This window comes from Thamnophis sirtalis, unplaced genomic scaffold (genome assembly GCF_051295495.1).
Source record: "Thamnophis sirtalis isolate CommonGarterSnake01/CBP01778 unplaced genomic scaffold, rThaSir2_p1.2 scaffold_2, whole genome shotgun sequence".
NCBI classification, from domain to species: Eukaryota; Metazoa; Chordata; class Lepidosauria; order Squamata; family Natricidae; genus Thamnophis; species Thamnophis sirtalis.
In genome coordinates this window covers 66,979,521-66,996,341 of record NW_028261382.1, presented here as the reverse complement: position 1 = coordinate 66,996,341, position 16,821 = coordinate 66,979,521, and the positions used below count along the sequence as shown (strand labels likewise).

The 16,821-nt window shown below is 49.0% G+C and overlaps 1 protein-coding gene across 3 annotated transcripts in view; it reads left to right on the top strand.

Moving 5' to 3' along the window:
* The window catches only part of AIFM3 (AIF family member 3), a 62,943-nt gene extending 47,319 nt beyond the window's left edge, over nt 1–15,624 (top strand). The window contains exons 16-21 of one of the 3 annotated variants that reach the window (XR_015695538.1): nt 482–599; nt 2,691–2,789; nt 3,465–3,540; nt 9,843–9,947; nt 11,004–11,979; nt 14,489–15,624. Coding sequence is in view for 2 of the 3 variants with exons in the window: in XM_087705852.1 (XP_087561978.1) it covers nt 482–599; nt 2,691–2,789; nt 3,465–3,540; nt 9,843–9,947; nt 11,004–11,061 (456 nt within the window). In the remaining variant the exon portion in view is untranslated. Of the gene's footprint in view, nt 1–481; nt 600–2,690; nt 2,790–3,464; nt 3,541–9,842; nt 9,948–11,003; nt 12,499–14,488 lie in introns of those variants that run through there. The other 2 variants (XM_087705853.1, XM_087705852.1) reach the window with 2 other exon arrangements.
* Nucleotides 15,625–16,821: the final 1,197 nt, after the last annotated feature.

Here is a 16,821-nt window from a genome sequence, read left to right as displayed (position 1 = left end):
ATCAGATTTGTCAAAGCTACCGAGAAAGTTAAGAAAATGATTCTGTCTGGTTGCTTTGCCTGTCTTTTGAAATCTTTTGATAGTGCATCCACCCTCCCTTCTTTCTTTCCTTCCTTCCTTTCTTCCTCCCTCCCTCTTTCCTTCCTTTTGCTCCTTCCTCCTTCCCTTGCTCTTTCCTTCCTTTGCGCCTTCCCTCCTTCCTTTCCTTCCCTCCCTCTTTCCTTCATCCTTCCTTCCTTCACTCCCTCGCTCCTTCCCCCTTTCCTTCTTTGCTTTTTCCTTCCTTTGCTCCTTGCTTCCTTGCTTCCTTCCTTCCTTCCTTCCTTCCTTCCTTGCTCAGCTGGTGCTTCCTTCCTTCCTTCCTTCTTCCCTCCCTCCCTCCCTCCTCCCTCCCTCCCTCTTCCCTCCTGCAATGGACCATTCCTTGTTCCCCCTCCCCTTGCAAGGCCTTCCCCCAACAGAGCTCTTCTCTCCTTTCCAGATGATGCAGACCAACGTTCCAGGAGTTTTTGCTGCAGGCGACGCGGTGGCCTTTCCTTTGGCACTGAGGAACCACAAGAAGACCAACGTTCCCCACTGGCAGATGGCTCACATGCACGGTGGGTGTTGTGGTGGAGGAGAAGTCTCCATTTCCCCTCTGGAAATCCTGGGAAATCCTTAGCAAATGGTGCGGGTAGCTGCAGCCTGTCTTGGTTTAGGGCAGTCAAGATATTGGAGAGGGAGGGGACGGGCAGATGGACGGACAACAACCTCTTCTGTGGTCCTTTCCCAGGCCCAGGACCGTCCTAGGCCTAGTTGGGTGTTCAGCTTCACCTTTCCCAATCATATTTTCCCTATGAATAAACCTCCCTCTGTTCTGGTTTTAAAACTTGCTTCGCTCCACCTTGTTCAGGACTGATGCATCACATACACACACACACACACAAAGTCACACCCACCCACCTCCAAGCACAGCAGGCAGGGTGGGCTGTAAAAAAAAGAGAAGGCTGTCACTGTAACCAATCTTTAGATTTTCCCTACTGGAGTCTAAGACTTTGCATTTGGGAAGAAGTGTAGAGCTGGACTTGGCGATAGGGAAGTGTTGTGGCCCAGCAGGAGCCGTTGGAGCTGCCACCAGACTCCGACAGCGAGGGGCCCTATAAGTTGGCTTTGGAGGATGTGGAGGACCCTGGACAGGGTTCCGACTCAGAGCAGGGCACAGAGAGGCTGGTTGGCCACCAGTGGGGAGGAGACAAGGGGGTGTAATCCGGACATCAACAGTGGGGAGGAGCCAAGGGAGTTGTTCCTAGATGCCCGGCATCGGAGAGCTAATAAGCAGAAGGAACAATTATGCAATTACAAGAGGTAATTGCACTCAGCTGGTGGTCATTAGGCTCCTTTCCAGACTATAAAAGGACTGCTTGTGCACACGCCCCTCTTGCAGAAGTCAACGCAGGAACTAATGTCGGAGAACATTATTGTGAGCTTGGCAGGCTGGATTGCTGCCAAGCCTTATCTCTGCTGGATTGCTGCCCAAGCTTATCTGTGCCGGTTTGCTGCCAAGGACCTGTCTGTCTGTTAATTAAATGCCGTAACTTATCTTCGGCTTGGAGTGTGTGTTGGTGTGGGACGAGGGGGGTCAGAACAGGAAGGTAGGAGTGAACTGTTAAGAGAGGATTTTAAGTAGTCTTGACAAACAGGAAAGCAGGAAAACGACCCTCCAAATGGCTCCGGTTTTGTGTATGGGACAGGGAGAAAGTTGGGCAGGATCCCAAGATGCTGTTTCTTTACCCCACAATAATAAAAAGCCCTGCTAGAGTCTCTGCAGTGTTCTTGTCTCAGAGGATGGATTTGTTGCATGCAACAGCCAATGAAGACATGGTTTGTTTTTTTGACCTAGGCAACCTCTAAGATGGGTGGACTTCAACTCCCAGAATTCCCCAGCCATCCCCAGTTTGGGGAATTCTGGGAGTTGAAGGCCAGCCATCTTAAAGTTACCAGAGTTGAGAAACAATGGACACTAGGAGTTGGCAACCTTACACACTCAAAGAGCCACAAAGGTCCTAACTGGAAGACCCACATTCAATTCTGGAGCCGACCGGAAGTCTGGTTCCTGCACCATTGAGCCTCCTCTTAGCACAGCGTCCTTTTTCCTGTGCTGACCGGAAGTCCAGTTCCCCCACCATAGAGTCCCCTCCTAGCATGGTGTTCTTTTTTCTCTACCTGTCCTAACTGAAAGCCCTATCAATTGTGGAGCCGAGCAGTGACAGGGAGCCACCAGAGAGGGATGAAAGAGCCATGTGCGGCTCCAGAGGTTGCTGACCCCTGGCTTACACCATTCAAATAATGAACAAACAGGGTTTTTTTTGCAAGAAATTTTTATTTTTATTAAATAAACAATGCAAAAAAATAATCTTACATTACATCTTGTAGAAAGTGTGTCAATTGGTTACAATTAGTTTTCGTGCATCTCTTCCACAGTCATTACTTATATTCATATCAGAGGTCAAAGATTCTTAATGAGTCTTACTATCATCAACATAGCATAGTTCTCATTTGACTGAAGTTGTTTAGTGTCCTTTTGCCTAAAATAATCCATAGTTAAAAACACAACCACCTGATGGCAAAACAAACATAGTTTTGATATGCTCTAAAGACCCTAACTCAGATGCCTGATTGACTTCTCTATTACATTCTCTGTTGCATCCCAGGGCGCATAGCAGCACTGAACATGCTGGCCTATGGGACCGAAATCAGCACCGTCCCTTACCTGTGGACAGCCATGTTTGGCAAGAGCATTCGCTATGCAGGTGAGGGAAGAAAAGTTTAGGATTAGAGTGTGCGCTGCTGAGACCTGCTTTTTGGTTGCCTTTCTGGTTTTTGGGAGGTGGTGGGCTGTTTGATATTCTCAGGTACTTTGTATTTTAACTCTTGTAATGTTCGTTATTGTTTTTATTTCATTGTTTGCTGCCCAGAGTCACTCATTATTTATCCACATATATTTGATAAATTAAAAAAAAGAATACACTCAGGCAGATTGGCAAAATCCACAGCTATGTTTCTTCCTTAGAAAGCTTGGAAAAAATGCAGGTCTTGCATCTGTGTATGATTTGTGCTGTGAAACTAAGTCCAGATTTGAATGGCTGGAGAAAGTATCTAATTTAGGGTGCCTTAAAATGTCACCTTCTCCACTCTTGACCAAAAGGGAACTAATTCTGCACCTGGTCGATTCACCTGCACTTTGCAGCAAAATTCTCTTTGTTTTCGCCACGTTGTAATACAGAGCTCCATAAAAATGTGGTGAAATATATTTTAAAAATGTCTGTTTGTTTCAAGATGCTCTAAATGTATTTATTCATGTGTAGTATTAAATTAGTTTCTTATCATATATATTTTTATGCTTTTTTAAAGAAACAAGACAGCAGATTAAAATAGGAAAAAGAAACTAGTGCTTCCTACATAGACATGTTGCTTTTCTTTTCTAGGTCATGGAGAAGGATTTGATGATGTGATTATTCGGGGAGACCTAGACGAACTTAAATTTGTAGCCTTTTACACTAAGTAAGTGCCCATGAAAAGCTCTAATTTAAAAGCCACCATGATGGGGGTTGCACAATTATGGTATACTGTTTGTTTATAATAAGCAAATACAGCTGTTTGTGAATTGCTTGTTGGTGTTGCAAAAGCTGGCTGAATCTGTGCAATCGATTTTAGCTTCAAAGAATAATAATAGAACTTTTTATTTTATTTTATTACTTGGGTCATGAAACTCCAGATTTACAGTATTTCTCAACTTTGGCAACTTTAAAATGGGTGGATTTCAACTCCCAGAATTCTCCAGACTGCATAGCTGGCTGGGGAATTCTGAGATCGAAGATCATCTCCCGAGAAAGGTGGTACTAAATTTTTTTTTGGAAGAAGGACCATTCCAGGCTTCCAAAGTTCCAAAGAATTTTGATTGACTTGAATATTGGGCTGCATTCAGTTCGCATGTTCAGTGGGGAGAAATGTCAGATTCCAAAAGTCAGTAGAGATTCTCAGTCATCTAAGTCATGGTTGTCCCAAAGGCGCTTTTTTCAGGAGGCAATTGGACTTTCTAGTTTTTTCTTTTTAAGATGTTTGGCTTCTCATAAAAGAAGCTTCTTCAGCTCTGACTGGATGGTGGGGAATGAAAGGATTTATACTCCTTGCTGACAGCTGGCCATTTGTATCCTTTTGAAGCACTTGGAGGTTTCCCAGTGTCCACGGTATTGAATATTCATGAGGCCCATGCAAATGGCCTACGTTGGTTAAAGTTACTTCAGCACCTTGACGGTCAGCAACAGCCTCCTCCGTCCTGATTGGTTAGGACGCGAGGGAGGCTGTTGCCGGCAGAGAGTGAGTTCTAATTGGACCTGGGAGCTTGACAGCTTTTGCTGTCCAAGTCCCGGGCTCCTATTGGTTGAAGCGTTCGTATAAATAGTTTGGCGCGCTCCGGGTTGCCTTGAATCGCTGTCATACTTACTTGAGTTAATAAAGACTGTTCCGTTCACCCTGTGGTCGCGTCCCTCCTTGCAGTCCTCAAAACTGGCGACGAGGGTGGGATTAGCGATTCCGCGACGCTAGGGTGAAAAGAGAGAGACAAGCAGTTAGCTGCCGCCGTCCAGACCGGCAACGGACACTGCCTGAAGAGGAAAAAAATTTTTTTGGGGGCTTCTCTTTGTCTCTCCCTTCACAACCGTCAAGATGACATCTGCTCTGCCTCCCTTTGCCCCCTTTGGTTCGGCCGGAGAATCATGGGAGGGTTTTATGGAGAGGTTTGAGTGTTATTTGATTGCTTCCAAGAATCAAGCTCAAACCGAGGAAGAAAAGTGCAGCTTCTTCCTCTCATGCTGCGAACCGTCAATGTTCGCGTCAGCGAGAGCCCTGGCCGCCCCAAGGCCAGCGTACAAGCTGGGGTGGGACGAACTTATGGCCAGACTTAAAAACCATTATGCGCCCACCCCTTCTGTCATCGCTCGCCGGTTTGCTTTCCGCCGGCAAGTCCAGAAACAAAATGAGTCGATTAGCCAATTTTTGGAGGCTTTGAGAATGGTGGCCGCACAGTGTGAATTCTCAAATTTGGAGGAGAACTTAGTGGAACAGTTCGTGTGCGGGGTCCGCGATGTCAACCTGCGGAGCCGCATGTTCCGAAACCATCGAATCACCCTGCTTCAGGCCGTGGAGACTGCCCGGGCAGCGGAACTGTCAGAGCAGTCCACGGCCGATATTGAACGGTTGCAGCTATCTACACCTGAGCGACCACCTCCAGAAGCGTCGCCTCAAGCCCACATGGTTGAGGACGACCTGCCTTTTGATGACCCTGAAGAAGATGTGGTGGCGCAGATGAGAACTCTGCCTAAGCGGAAGCCGAAACCTCAACCAGCGGTGCAGCAGGCGTCCATGGTGCCCTGCTGGGGATGCGGAGGCCGTCACAAACGCCAGGCCTGCCCATTCCTCACTGCCATTTGCAACCGATGCAAAGGGGAAGGCCACCTAGCAAAAGTCTGCAGGGCCCTATTGCCGGCACCCTCGTTCCTTCAATCGTCCAGCCGTTCCCAGGCGCAGCCGCGCCGCCAGCAGCAGCGGCCTCCGAGGCGGGCTGAAGATTGCTATTCCACCAGTCAACCTAATAGTTCTGACAGCGCGGCGAGCCAAGCCGCTGCAGGGGCCCGGAAGGTCTCAGCCTCCGTCCAGCTGGAAGGTCAGCCTTGCCGGATGGAGGTGGACTCTGGCTCTTCACGGTCCCTCCTGCCCTGGTCTCTCTTCTCCAAGCTATGCCCCAAAGTGCCCCAGAATCGCTTAATACCATCTGAGGTCTCCCTGAGGGATTATCAAGGGAGGTTGATTCCTACTCTAGGATCCTTCCCTATCGCAGTGCGCTACGGCCAATTCCGGGGGAAACTGCCCATTCTAATAGTCAGGGACGACCTGCCAGCCCTCTTGGGCTTGGACTGGTTCCCGGCCCTGGGATTGTCTATTGGAGGGGTCCACCGGGTGGTTCCCAGTACCATCGAAGACATATTAAGGGACTTTGCGGACGTCTTCGACGGCCAGTTGGGTTGTTACAAGGGGACCCCCATCTCTTTAAGTTTAGACCCTCAGGTTGCTCCCATTAGGCTGAAAGCCCGCAGGGTGCCTTTTGCCTTAAGGGCCAAGGTTGACGCCGAACTGGATAAGTTGTTGGCGCAGGGAGTCATCGAGCCCGTTGATCATTCCCCTTGGGAGACACCCATTGTCCTCCCAATTAAACCAGACGGGTCGGTGAGGATCTGCGCCGACTACAAGTCGACGATCAACTTGGCCCTTCAGGCAAACCCCTATCCAGTCCCTGTAGTGCAACACCTGCTCCACTCCCTTGGGCAGGGTTGCACATTCGCCAAACTGGATATGGCGCAGGCCTATCAACAGCTCCCGGTGGATGACGATGCGGCAGCTGCCCAGACCATCGTCACCCATCGCGGGGCTTTCCGTTGTCGCCGCCTACAATTCGGCGTTTCCGTGGCCCCGGGGATCTTCCAAAGCCTCATGGAGCGGCTGCTCCATGGGCTGCCGGGCGTCGTTCCGTATTTCGATGATGTCCTGATCGCTGCTTCCAGCCGCTCAGAACTCATCGAAGTACTTCGGAAGGTCCTCAGTCGTTTCAGGGGCGCGGGCTTAAAACTGAAACGCAGCAAATGTTCATTTGCTGTCCCAAAGGTGGAATTCTTGGGCTTCATGATTGACGCCCAAGGCATCCACCCCACGCCTTCTAAGGTCGCAGCCATTAGGAACGCCCCGGCACCCACCTCTAAGGCGGAGCTGCAGGCGTTCCTAGGGCTCCTGAATTTCTACGCCCCCTTTATACCGCACAAGGCGTCACTAGCCGAGCCGCTGCATCGGTTGCTCGACCGATCTGTGGCCTGGCGCTGGGGGAGCCGCGAAGCGCATGCGTTCGCGGCTGTCAAAGAAACTCTGACGTCAGCGGCAGTCCTGATTCAGTACAATGACGATCCTGTCCTCTCCCAGGTCGCTTCCTGGGTCTTGAGGGGATGGCCCATGGACAAGGTGGCAGAGGGCTTCAAGCCCTTTAAAATCCGACAGGCGGAGCTCTCCCTCCACGGGGGATGCCTCGTTTGGGGGGATCGAGTGGTGATCCCCACGGCGCTACGGCCACAAGTCCTGTCCTTGCTCCATAAGGATCACCCGGGCATAGCACGAATGAAGGCATTAGCCCGTAGCTATGTCTGGTGGCCCTTACTGGATTCAGAAATAGCGGCCTATGTTGGCCGCTGCACCCCATGTCAACAATCTAGGCCAAACCCCCCAGCTGGGCCTGCTCGTGAGTGGGAGGCTCCGAGAGGCCCGTGGTCACGCCTCCACCTGGATTTTGCCGGCCCCTTCCACGGTCAGAATTTCTTGATTTTGGTGGACGCCTACTCCCGCTGGGTGGAGCTGGTCCTGATGGGCTCCACCACAGCTGAGAGTACGGTCCGGGCCTTGAGGAGGCTATTCGCGACCCATGGGTTGCCGGACCTGGTAGTTTCGGATAATGGGCCCCAATTTATGTCCACCACGTTTCAAGAATTTCTGGCCGGGCAAGGGATTCGACATGCGCCCATAGCCCCGTACCACCCGGCCAGCAATGGCCGGGCGGAGCGGGCGGTCCGCTCAGCAAAGGAGGCCCTGGGCCGCATGGACCGGGGCGACTGGCAGGAGAAAGTGGCGGCTTACCTGCTAAGCCAACATTCCACTCCCTGCCCAACAACCAACCGAAGCCCCTCGGAGCTCTTGATGGGCCGGCGTCTGCGGACTCCCCTGGACCGGCTACACCCGTTGTACTCAGGGGATCAGCCGAGCAACCTGGGGGTTATTCCTCCCCGTTCATTCAAACTGGGGGACATGGTATGGGCCCGAGCATTTTCGGGGCCTACAAAGTGGGTTCCAGCCACCGTTACTGCCCTGACAGGCCCGTGTTCTTTTAGGGTCGGATTGGCTGACGGATCCCAATGGAGGCGCCACCTGGATCAATTAAGGAGGCGCCTCCCACCACCAGCCGACAGCCCGGACCCAACCGATGTCAGCACCGCCAGTCCAGGAATGCAGTTTGAGGCCTTCACCACACCAGGCCTCTCCTATCAAAAACCTGGAACTCAATCCGGAGACGCGAAGCCTTGGGCCTTCACCACACCAGGCCCAGCCTACCCGAGCGCCCCCTGCAGGGGACTCCAACCGACATCTCAAGCCGCCGCAGAACGGTCCCCACCTCTGTCTATGTCCTTCGCCCCTGACACGCCTCCCAGACCTGACTCTGTCGTCCTGGACACGGCACCTCGCCCCTGCTCACCATTGCCGTTGAGCCCTCCTTCTGGGCCATCCCGAGAAGGCGTGCCTTGGAGCTACACCCCCTTCCGGGAGGAGCTACCACAAGGAGGTCCTCCTCCGCCGACGACTCTGGTGGAACTGCGTAGGTCAGGGCGGGTCCGGCACCGCCCCGCCTATTTACAGGACTACACATGCTCCACCCGGGGAGCATGCGCAGAACTGGGGGGAAGGGGTATTGAATATTCATGAGGCCCATGCAAATGGCCTACGTTGGTTAAAGTTACTTCAGCACCTTGACGGTCAGCAACAGCCTCCTCCGTCCTGATTGGTTAGGACGCGAGGGAGGCTGTTGCCGGCAGAGAGTGAGTTCTAATTGGACCTGGGAGCTTGACAGCTGTTGCTGTCCAAGTCCCGGGCTCCTATTGGTTGAAGCGTTCGTATAAATAGTTTGGCGCGCTCCGGGTTGCCTTGAATCGCTGTCATACTTACTTGAGTTAATAAAGACTGTTCCGTTCACCCTGTTGTCGCGTCCCTCCTTGCAGTCCTCAAAACACAGGGTCACCTGAGTGGTGCTCCTGGTTCCTATCTGCATTTTTTCTTCTGGAAATCCATTCCTCCCCCCACACCATTCCAAGGGTCTTCATCCCAAATTGCATAGCTAAAAGTCTATAGAGATCCTCAGCCATCCAGGTCCTGGCTGTTCCAAAGGTGCTTTTTCAGGTGGCATAACTGGACTTTCTTGTTTTTCCTTTTGAAGACGTTTCGCTTCTCATCCAAGGATCTTCTTCAACTCTGACAGGACAGTGGGGAATGGAAGGATTTATATTCCTTTAAATTTCCAGAGGAAAAATTACAGACTACAGGAACCATTTGCACTACTCAGGTGACCCTGAGGACACAGATAAAACCTCTAAGTGGCCTCAACGACCCTCCAAAAGGATGCAAAGGACCAGCTGTCTGCAAGGAATATCAATCCTTCCATTCCCCACCATCCAGTCAGAGCTGAAGAAGCTTCTTGGAGGAGAAGCGAAATGTCTTCAAAGAAAAAACAAGAAAGTCCAGTTATGCCTCCTGAAAAAAGCACCTTTGGGTCAGGTTCTAAAGTTAAACACAAACAAGATATGCAGTTCCTGGCTTAGCGGTTGTACTTGGTAGGCCACAGATTTCAAATAAGCCAATGATGCAAAGCAGCTACTCCTAGAAGGGAGCCTACCTGTTGCTGCCGAACAGCGCCATCTGCAGAAGGGAGTTTGAAAAGCCATCTTGTATTTTTTTGACCATCCCCCAGAGATGCCACCATTGCCAGCTTGTTCTTTGAGTCAATGAAGTGAGTCATGCAAATATAATTAGTCGGCATTTGTGTTCCATTCATATCACAGTTCGTTGGATCAACTCAGCAGACCTGGGTGCAAAAGAAGCAAAGCGCCTAGGAAAAGCTCCCTTGGGTTCCACTGGAACCTCCTGCCTTGTGTGAAATGCACCCTGGGCAGCTGGCAGCGGTTTTTACCCTCCATTTCTGAGCCTTTGATCTTTTCTTCCAGGAGCGATGAAGTGCTGGCCGTGGCCAGCATGAACTACGACCCGCTGGTCTCCAAGGTGGCCGACGTCATGGGCTCTGGCAGGACTATCCGCAAGCGAGACGTGGAGTAAGTCCTCTTGAGTAGCTGCCGCCTTCTTCCTCCTCCACAGAAAGGTTAACTCTCAGCATATTTTCCAGCCCCGCCACTCCCACTCCGCGTGGAGCAGACATGTTGGGTCAAAAGCCTTTGACAAACACGAGTGTGAGCTTCCTGTGTCCCTCCCTCATCTCATCAACTTCTTTGTGGGGTGGAGTCTGAACAACTGAATGGAGCTTAGTGTTTACTGGCCAGATGCCCTCCCTGTTGCCAATGAGGAGTTTTCTTCAGTAGATATGTTCTCATCGTGCCCAGAGAGAGAAATATCTGCTTCTAACTAGGATTGAACTCACAGCCTCCTGATTGTGAGGCAAGAGCTCCACCGCTAGGCCACCATACCACTCTCCCTGTGACTTTCCCTGACCCTCTGAAACACAAGTGCATCATTCTTGCGACTTTACACTGGGCTTACCTCTTTTTCCCGGAGGAGAGAGCCTGGAGATTGGAAGGAGGGAGATTTGAAGGATTATTTGTTCTAATTCTGAATCAGGAGTGTGCACATGTGGGGTGGGGGTGGGGATCTATGACAATTTCCCATGGCCAACTGACCGCAGGACACCTCGCTCCGGGACAAGAGTTACATGAGCATTACAGAAATGGTGGGACAGAATCATTAAAGCAAGGATGCAAAAGGAGGGACAGAGTGAAATGTGAATGACAACAATGAAAATATTTTTATTCATTTTAAATAATTGAATTGTTAAATTCAATTTAATTATTGAATTTAATTCAATTATTCAATTGAATAAGTTCGATTCTCACCTGCTGAAGGTTGACTCAGCCTTCCATCCTTCTGAGGTGGGTAAAATGAGGACCCAGATTTTTGGGAGCCAGAGGCTGACTCTGTCAACCGCTTAGAGAGGGCTATAAAAGCACTATGAAGCAGTATATAAGTCTAAGTGCTAGTGCTATCTTCCTTCCTTCCTTCCTTCCTTCCTTCCTTCCTTCCCTCTTTCCTTCCTTCCTTCCTTCCTTCCTTCCTTCCTTCCTTCCTTCCTTCCTTCCTTCCTTCCTTCCTGAATGCAGTATTGCAGCTAACTCTGCCCACTGCCAACAGTTCAATTCTCACCCGGCTCAAGGTTGACTCAGCCTTCGGTTGTTACAAGGTGGGTACAATGAGAAGCCAGATTGTTGGGGACCATAGGCTGACTGTCAACCGCTAAGAGAGGGCTGGAAAGCACTGGAAAGCGGTATATAAGTAAGTGATATTGCTATTGCTAAATTGTCCCATGGTGAATTATCCCGTGTTGAGTTGATCGTGGTATGTGGGCTGCAGCGAGTTGCCCCTTTCCGTGTCAGAGGCGAGGGTGGGGGCTGCACCAAGCCAAGAGGGTGCTTGTTCAGTCATACCCCATATGTAAAATTGGGATGGGGCTTTGGTTGCGCAGTGATGGTGGCCTTGATTTACTTGACAGCTCTGGGGGGTGACTCATTCTAAGTCTGGGAATGTTCTAATGAGCAGAATTGACAAGAGGCCAAGGAATCTTACTTTTGGGGTCTCAGAACAGGGACAAGGTAAGGTTTGGGGTGATGGAGAGTGGGGTGCTTTTGAATGGTTAGCTTTCCTAGACCGAAGAGTGGAGCGGAAGGAACAGGGAGTGAACAATGGTCTCCAGTTTTGAATTCTTCCCTCTTTTTCTAAAGTGGCTTCTGCATTTTTGCTTTCTTCATCGCCCCACCCAACAAGGCCACAACAAATATCTGCATAAGAAACTTGCACTGATAGTTTGCAACAGAATTTTAGCATTACATAATTTTGGGGGGCACTACAGTTCATGGGGGGGAGGGAGGGGGAGGAATACAAAAAGGGAGCTGGGACTATATGTGGCTGCCGAGAATTCGGGGTCCCCCCCCCGGTTTAGAAAGTGGTTGATCCTATTCAGTGTTACATTGGAGTGGAATTTAGATTTCTTTTTTCCAGCATGCAGGAAAGTGGCCCTGACCTATTCTCCTTTCCTTCCTCTTTCTCTTTTTACTGCTACAATTTAAGGCTCTTCATCCGGTATGTATGTGCCTGTGTATGTTTGCCCTGGGACCACAGCCCAGCCGAGGGCATTGGAGGGGCTGCCTTGGGTTGAGAAGCTTTTCCTGCTTTTTAATTAGAAAAAAAGAGGGACTATGTGGCAGAACAGCTTCATTATTCAGTGATCGTTAAAAGAGGCCAGAGGTGCTTTTCTGCAGAATTCTGGATCCTTCAGTGCTCAGCTGGGAACAGGCAGAGACTGTGTGCTCCGGATATGTCTGTCTGCCTGCCTGCCTGCCTGCCTGCCTACCTACCTACCCATTCATCTATTTATCTGTCCATCCATCCATTTACCTACCCACTTATCTACCTATCAGTATCTGTCCATCTGTCTGTCTATCATCTATCCATCAATCCATCCATTCAGTCACTTATCTACCACTCACTCACTCTCTCTTTCTCTCTCTCTCTGTCACCTATCATCTATCACCTGTTTATCATGTCTGTCTGTCTGTCTGTCTGTCTGTCTCTGTCTGTCTGTCTGTCTATCTATCTATCTATCTATCTATCTATCTATCTATCTATCTATCTATCTATCATCTATTATCCATCCATCCATCCATCCATCCATCCATCCATCCATCCATCCATCCATCCATCTATCTATCTATCTATCTATCTATCTATCTATCTATCTATCTATCTATCTATCTATCTATCTACCTGACACCCGGCCTGTGCTTCTGGAGGTAGAAAACAGCCCTGGAGGCTGGGAGTTGTAAAGGGACATCAAGACAACTCTATGGAAGGGAAGGATGAGCCATTAAGGGAGGGAGAAATCCCCTCCCTCCATCCTGAGCAAGCATCAGGAGGAGTCTCAAAATAACCCCATCTTGATTCTCTTTGGTGCAAGGGGGACACAAGAAACTCCGAGGAGCTTTGAAAATTGAGGGAAATGGCAGAAATTCCAGAAATTTTCTCTCTCTCTCTCTTTAAATTATTTCTCTTGTAACAGTTCTCCTCTTGATCGATGCAGAGTTAATCACGGAAACTTGAAAGCCTGTCCAGGTTTTTCTCTTCATGATGAAAGCTCATTGTAGTTTTGGGCCAGTTGTTCAATTTTGGCTCCACAGGAAGGATTGGAGCACCAATGTTGCTTTCAGTTCCTGGGGGGCAGGGAGGCTGGCTGCTGATCAGATGATGAATCATGAAAACAGGTCCTCTCTTTTGGCCATGCCCATGCACACACACACCCCCAGCAACACTCTTCCCGTGACCCCCTTCCTGGCCAAGAATTTCTCGGGTTCCCTGAAAGGTCTTCAGCCGTGTCAGGGAGCAAACATGACCCAACGTGGGGAAGCTCCAGTTGGTACAAAATGCAACGGGCCGCATGGTTTTGTGCAGACCCCGGTGTGCACATGTATCACCTCTCTTGCGGGAGTTGCAATGACTGCTGATTTGCTTCCGGATGCAATTCAAGGTGCTGGTTGTCACCTTTAAAGCCCTTGATGGCTGGGGACCAGGTGATCTGAGGGACCGTCTCTTGCCGGTCACATCTACCCGACCCATCACAGCTGGGAGGCAGGGAATGCTGCGGGTCCCATCCCTGAGGGAGATACACCTGGTGGGACCCAGAAGAAGAGCCTTCTCCGTGGTGGCACCCTCCCTCTGGGACATCATCCCCCCAGAGATTAAAACGGCCCCCACTCTAACATTCTTCCGGAAGGCACTGAAGACCTGGTTCTGCCAGTGGGCCTGGGGAACCCAGAGCAGGATGGAGCCCATTCAATGGCTCGTGTGAGGGGAGTTGGGGGGTTAGTTTGTTATATTGTACTATATTAATTTGTTTCTTTTTGTTAGTTTTATGTATGTATGTATGTATGTATGTATGTATGTATGTATGTATGTATATATGTATATATGTATGTATATGTATATGTATATGTGTATGTATGTATGTGTGTGTGTGTGTGTGTGTCTGTGTGCGTGTGTCTCTGTGTGTGTTGCACTTGTGCTGATAAATAAATAAAGGGAGTCTAGTATAGATCTATTTCAAGCTATTTAGCTCTCATCAGCTAGCCATACCCTTACTGGGATTATATTAATATTAATATTATATTATATGATACGATACGATACGAAACATAACATAACATAACATAACATAACATAACATAACATAACATAACATAACATAACATAACATAACATAACAATATAATATAATATAATATAATATAATATAATATAATAATATAATATAATATAATATAATATAATATAATATAATATAATATAATATAATATAATATAATATAATATAATATAATATAATATAATATAATATAATATAATATAATATAATATAATATAATATAATATAATATAATATAATATAATATAATATAATATAATATAATATAATAAAGGCTTTGGCTGAACTACTGGCTGGTCCACCTGCGCCCCTGGCCAGGCCTTTCAGCCAGTATTGCTTGTTTTCTGCTGGGCTTCAGGGAGGCTGCCATAACCCATTTTGTCTTTTCTGCAGAACTGGCGACATGTCCTGGCTGACGGGGAAAGGCTCTTAAGAGGTGGGGATCCTGTGTCTGGTTCCCTTTCAGGGACCTTCCTCCAGGTGTGGCAAGCCCGACCTTCCCCTGAGACTCTTCTCCCAGCTGTCCCTTTGTCTCAAGGATCTCTCTGGAGAGCATCGGAGGTGGACTTGCCCTTGACCTGCTGTGAGACAGTTGTAGCAGCTCCCAGGGCGGGGCTGAAGGAAGGAACAGTGGGACCGCCGGGCTGGAATGCTGTCCATGGACGGAGCAGGAGAAGGAAGGGATATACAAAAGTGGCGGGCACCTTTTGCAGGCTGGCACAAACTGCTAAGCCTGCCATGGGAGAGGGCTCAGCTTCCTCAGGATGCTGCCTGGCACCACCCTTCCCTTCTCCCAAGTCAAGCCCATCCCCACTTCTCCTGCAGTGCCATGTGCCAAAATGTCTCCTTGCATCATATGGAGGGAGGCAGAAGACGGAAAAGGCCCTGGGACACTGGGAAACCAGAACGTGGCCTGAGCAGCTTGTTCCTTGTTCCTCTGGGCTGAACCTCCCTTGATCTACTGGGATGACTGGAATCTGCTTATTCTTCCCTGGGTCCATCTCGCCCCACTTTTTTGGGTGGGGGGGCAATGCACTTTATAGATTCCAGACCAAGTTTCTTCTTCAGGAATGCTGCAGAATTCCTATCTCGGATTACTGAATGACTAGGGAAGGATTGTCTTCTTGGCTATTAATTGAAAGTACGTTGGCCTTTTCATTAAATCAAGCTTAATTTTTGTTCTCTTCCTTCCCCCTTTATTGGAATGCAACCTCTTAGTCTGGAAAGGCCAAAACCAACCCCAGGCAGAAAATGTTCTCTCTCTTTTTCCCCTCCCAGTGTGATTGATTCATAAATCTACATGGGGGGAAACTGAGTCATCCTGGTCACACTCAGACTAGTGAAATCGTCACTGGGTTTGACGTGTGAGGCACAGCTTCATGGGGCCACTCTCTTTAGTTTTTATGCTACAGTTAATCCTCGACTTACAACCATTCATTTAGCGACTGTTCAAAGCTCCAACGGCCCTGAAAAAAAGCAACTGGCAACAAGTCCTTGCACTTACAACCATCGCAACGTTCATTGTATTCAAAATTGCATGCTTAGTAACCAGCATGTATTTTCGAGGGTTGCAGAGTCCCAGGGTCGTGTGTTCACCATTTGCGACGTTCCCAGCAGACTTCCAACACCCAGAGTCAAGGGGGAAACCAGTTTCACTTAATGACCATGTGATTCACTTAACTGCAGTGATTCATTTAACAACGGTGGGAAAAAAGGTCATAGAATTGGGTGAAAATCACCGTAGCAACAGAAATGCTGGTCCCAATTGTCATCGGAATTTGAGGACTACCTGTACACCCTTTGGAACACCCCCCCCTGTGGCTCCCCATCCCAGGTGCTCAAGTAAGAGGGCGGTTGGGCTGGCCTAACGTGGCCTCTCCTGCATCATGTAGGCGTTCACAATCCCCCACTTTTTAAAAAGGTTCTTAATAAACCAAATATATGCTTTGCATCTATGTTATGTTAATCTCCAGTGCTTTTCTCTTGGTGGAAGAAACGTGGCAGTCACCCAGGGTCGAAAGGGGCAGGGAATTGGGAAGGGAAAAAGAAGGCCAGCAACACTCACCTGGATCTTTGGCAGGTGCCTGTCTACTCCGTAGAGTTGAATGTTCACCCTGGACAAAGGCTCAACACTCAGGAAGAGGAGGGAGGGAGTCTTCCACTTCTGTTGGACTAGAGCTTCCACCATGTCTTACATTCCAAGGTGGCGCAGTGGTTAAATGCAGCACTGCAGGCTACTGCTAGATCAGCAGGTCAGCGGTTCAAATCTCACCGGCTCAGGGTTGACTCAGCCTTCCATCCTTCCGAGGTGGGTAAAATGAGGACCCAGATTGTTGGGGGCAATATGCTGACTCTCTGTAAACCGCTTAGAGAGGCCTGAAAGGCCTATGAAGCGGTATATAAGTCTACTGCTATATTGCTATTGCTATTCCTGCCTGAAATCATGTTAGGTTGGGAAATGGAATATGTAGTCCAAGTGTCCCAGACTTCCTCCTTGCTTCTGGCGGCATCCCAGCTGGTGGATACGCTAAAGGTGCATCTGGATAGCAATAGCAATAGTCTTTAAACTTCCATGCCACTTCACAGAGCTTTACATCCCTCTCTAAGCGGTTTACAGAGTCAGCCCATTTTCCCCAACAATCTGAGTCCTCATTTTATCCACCTCAGAAGGAGGGAAGGATGAGTCAACCTTGTGCCAGTGAGAATTGAATTGCTGGCAGTGGGTA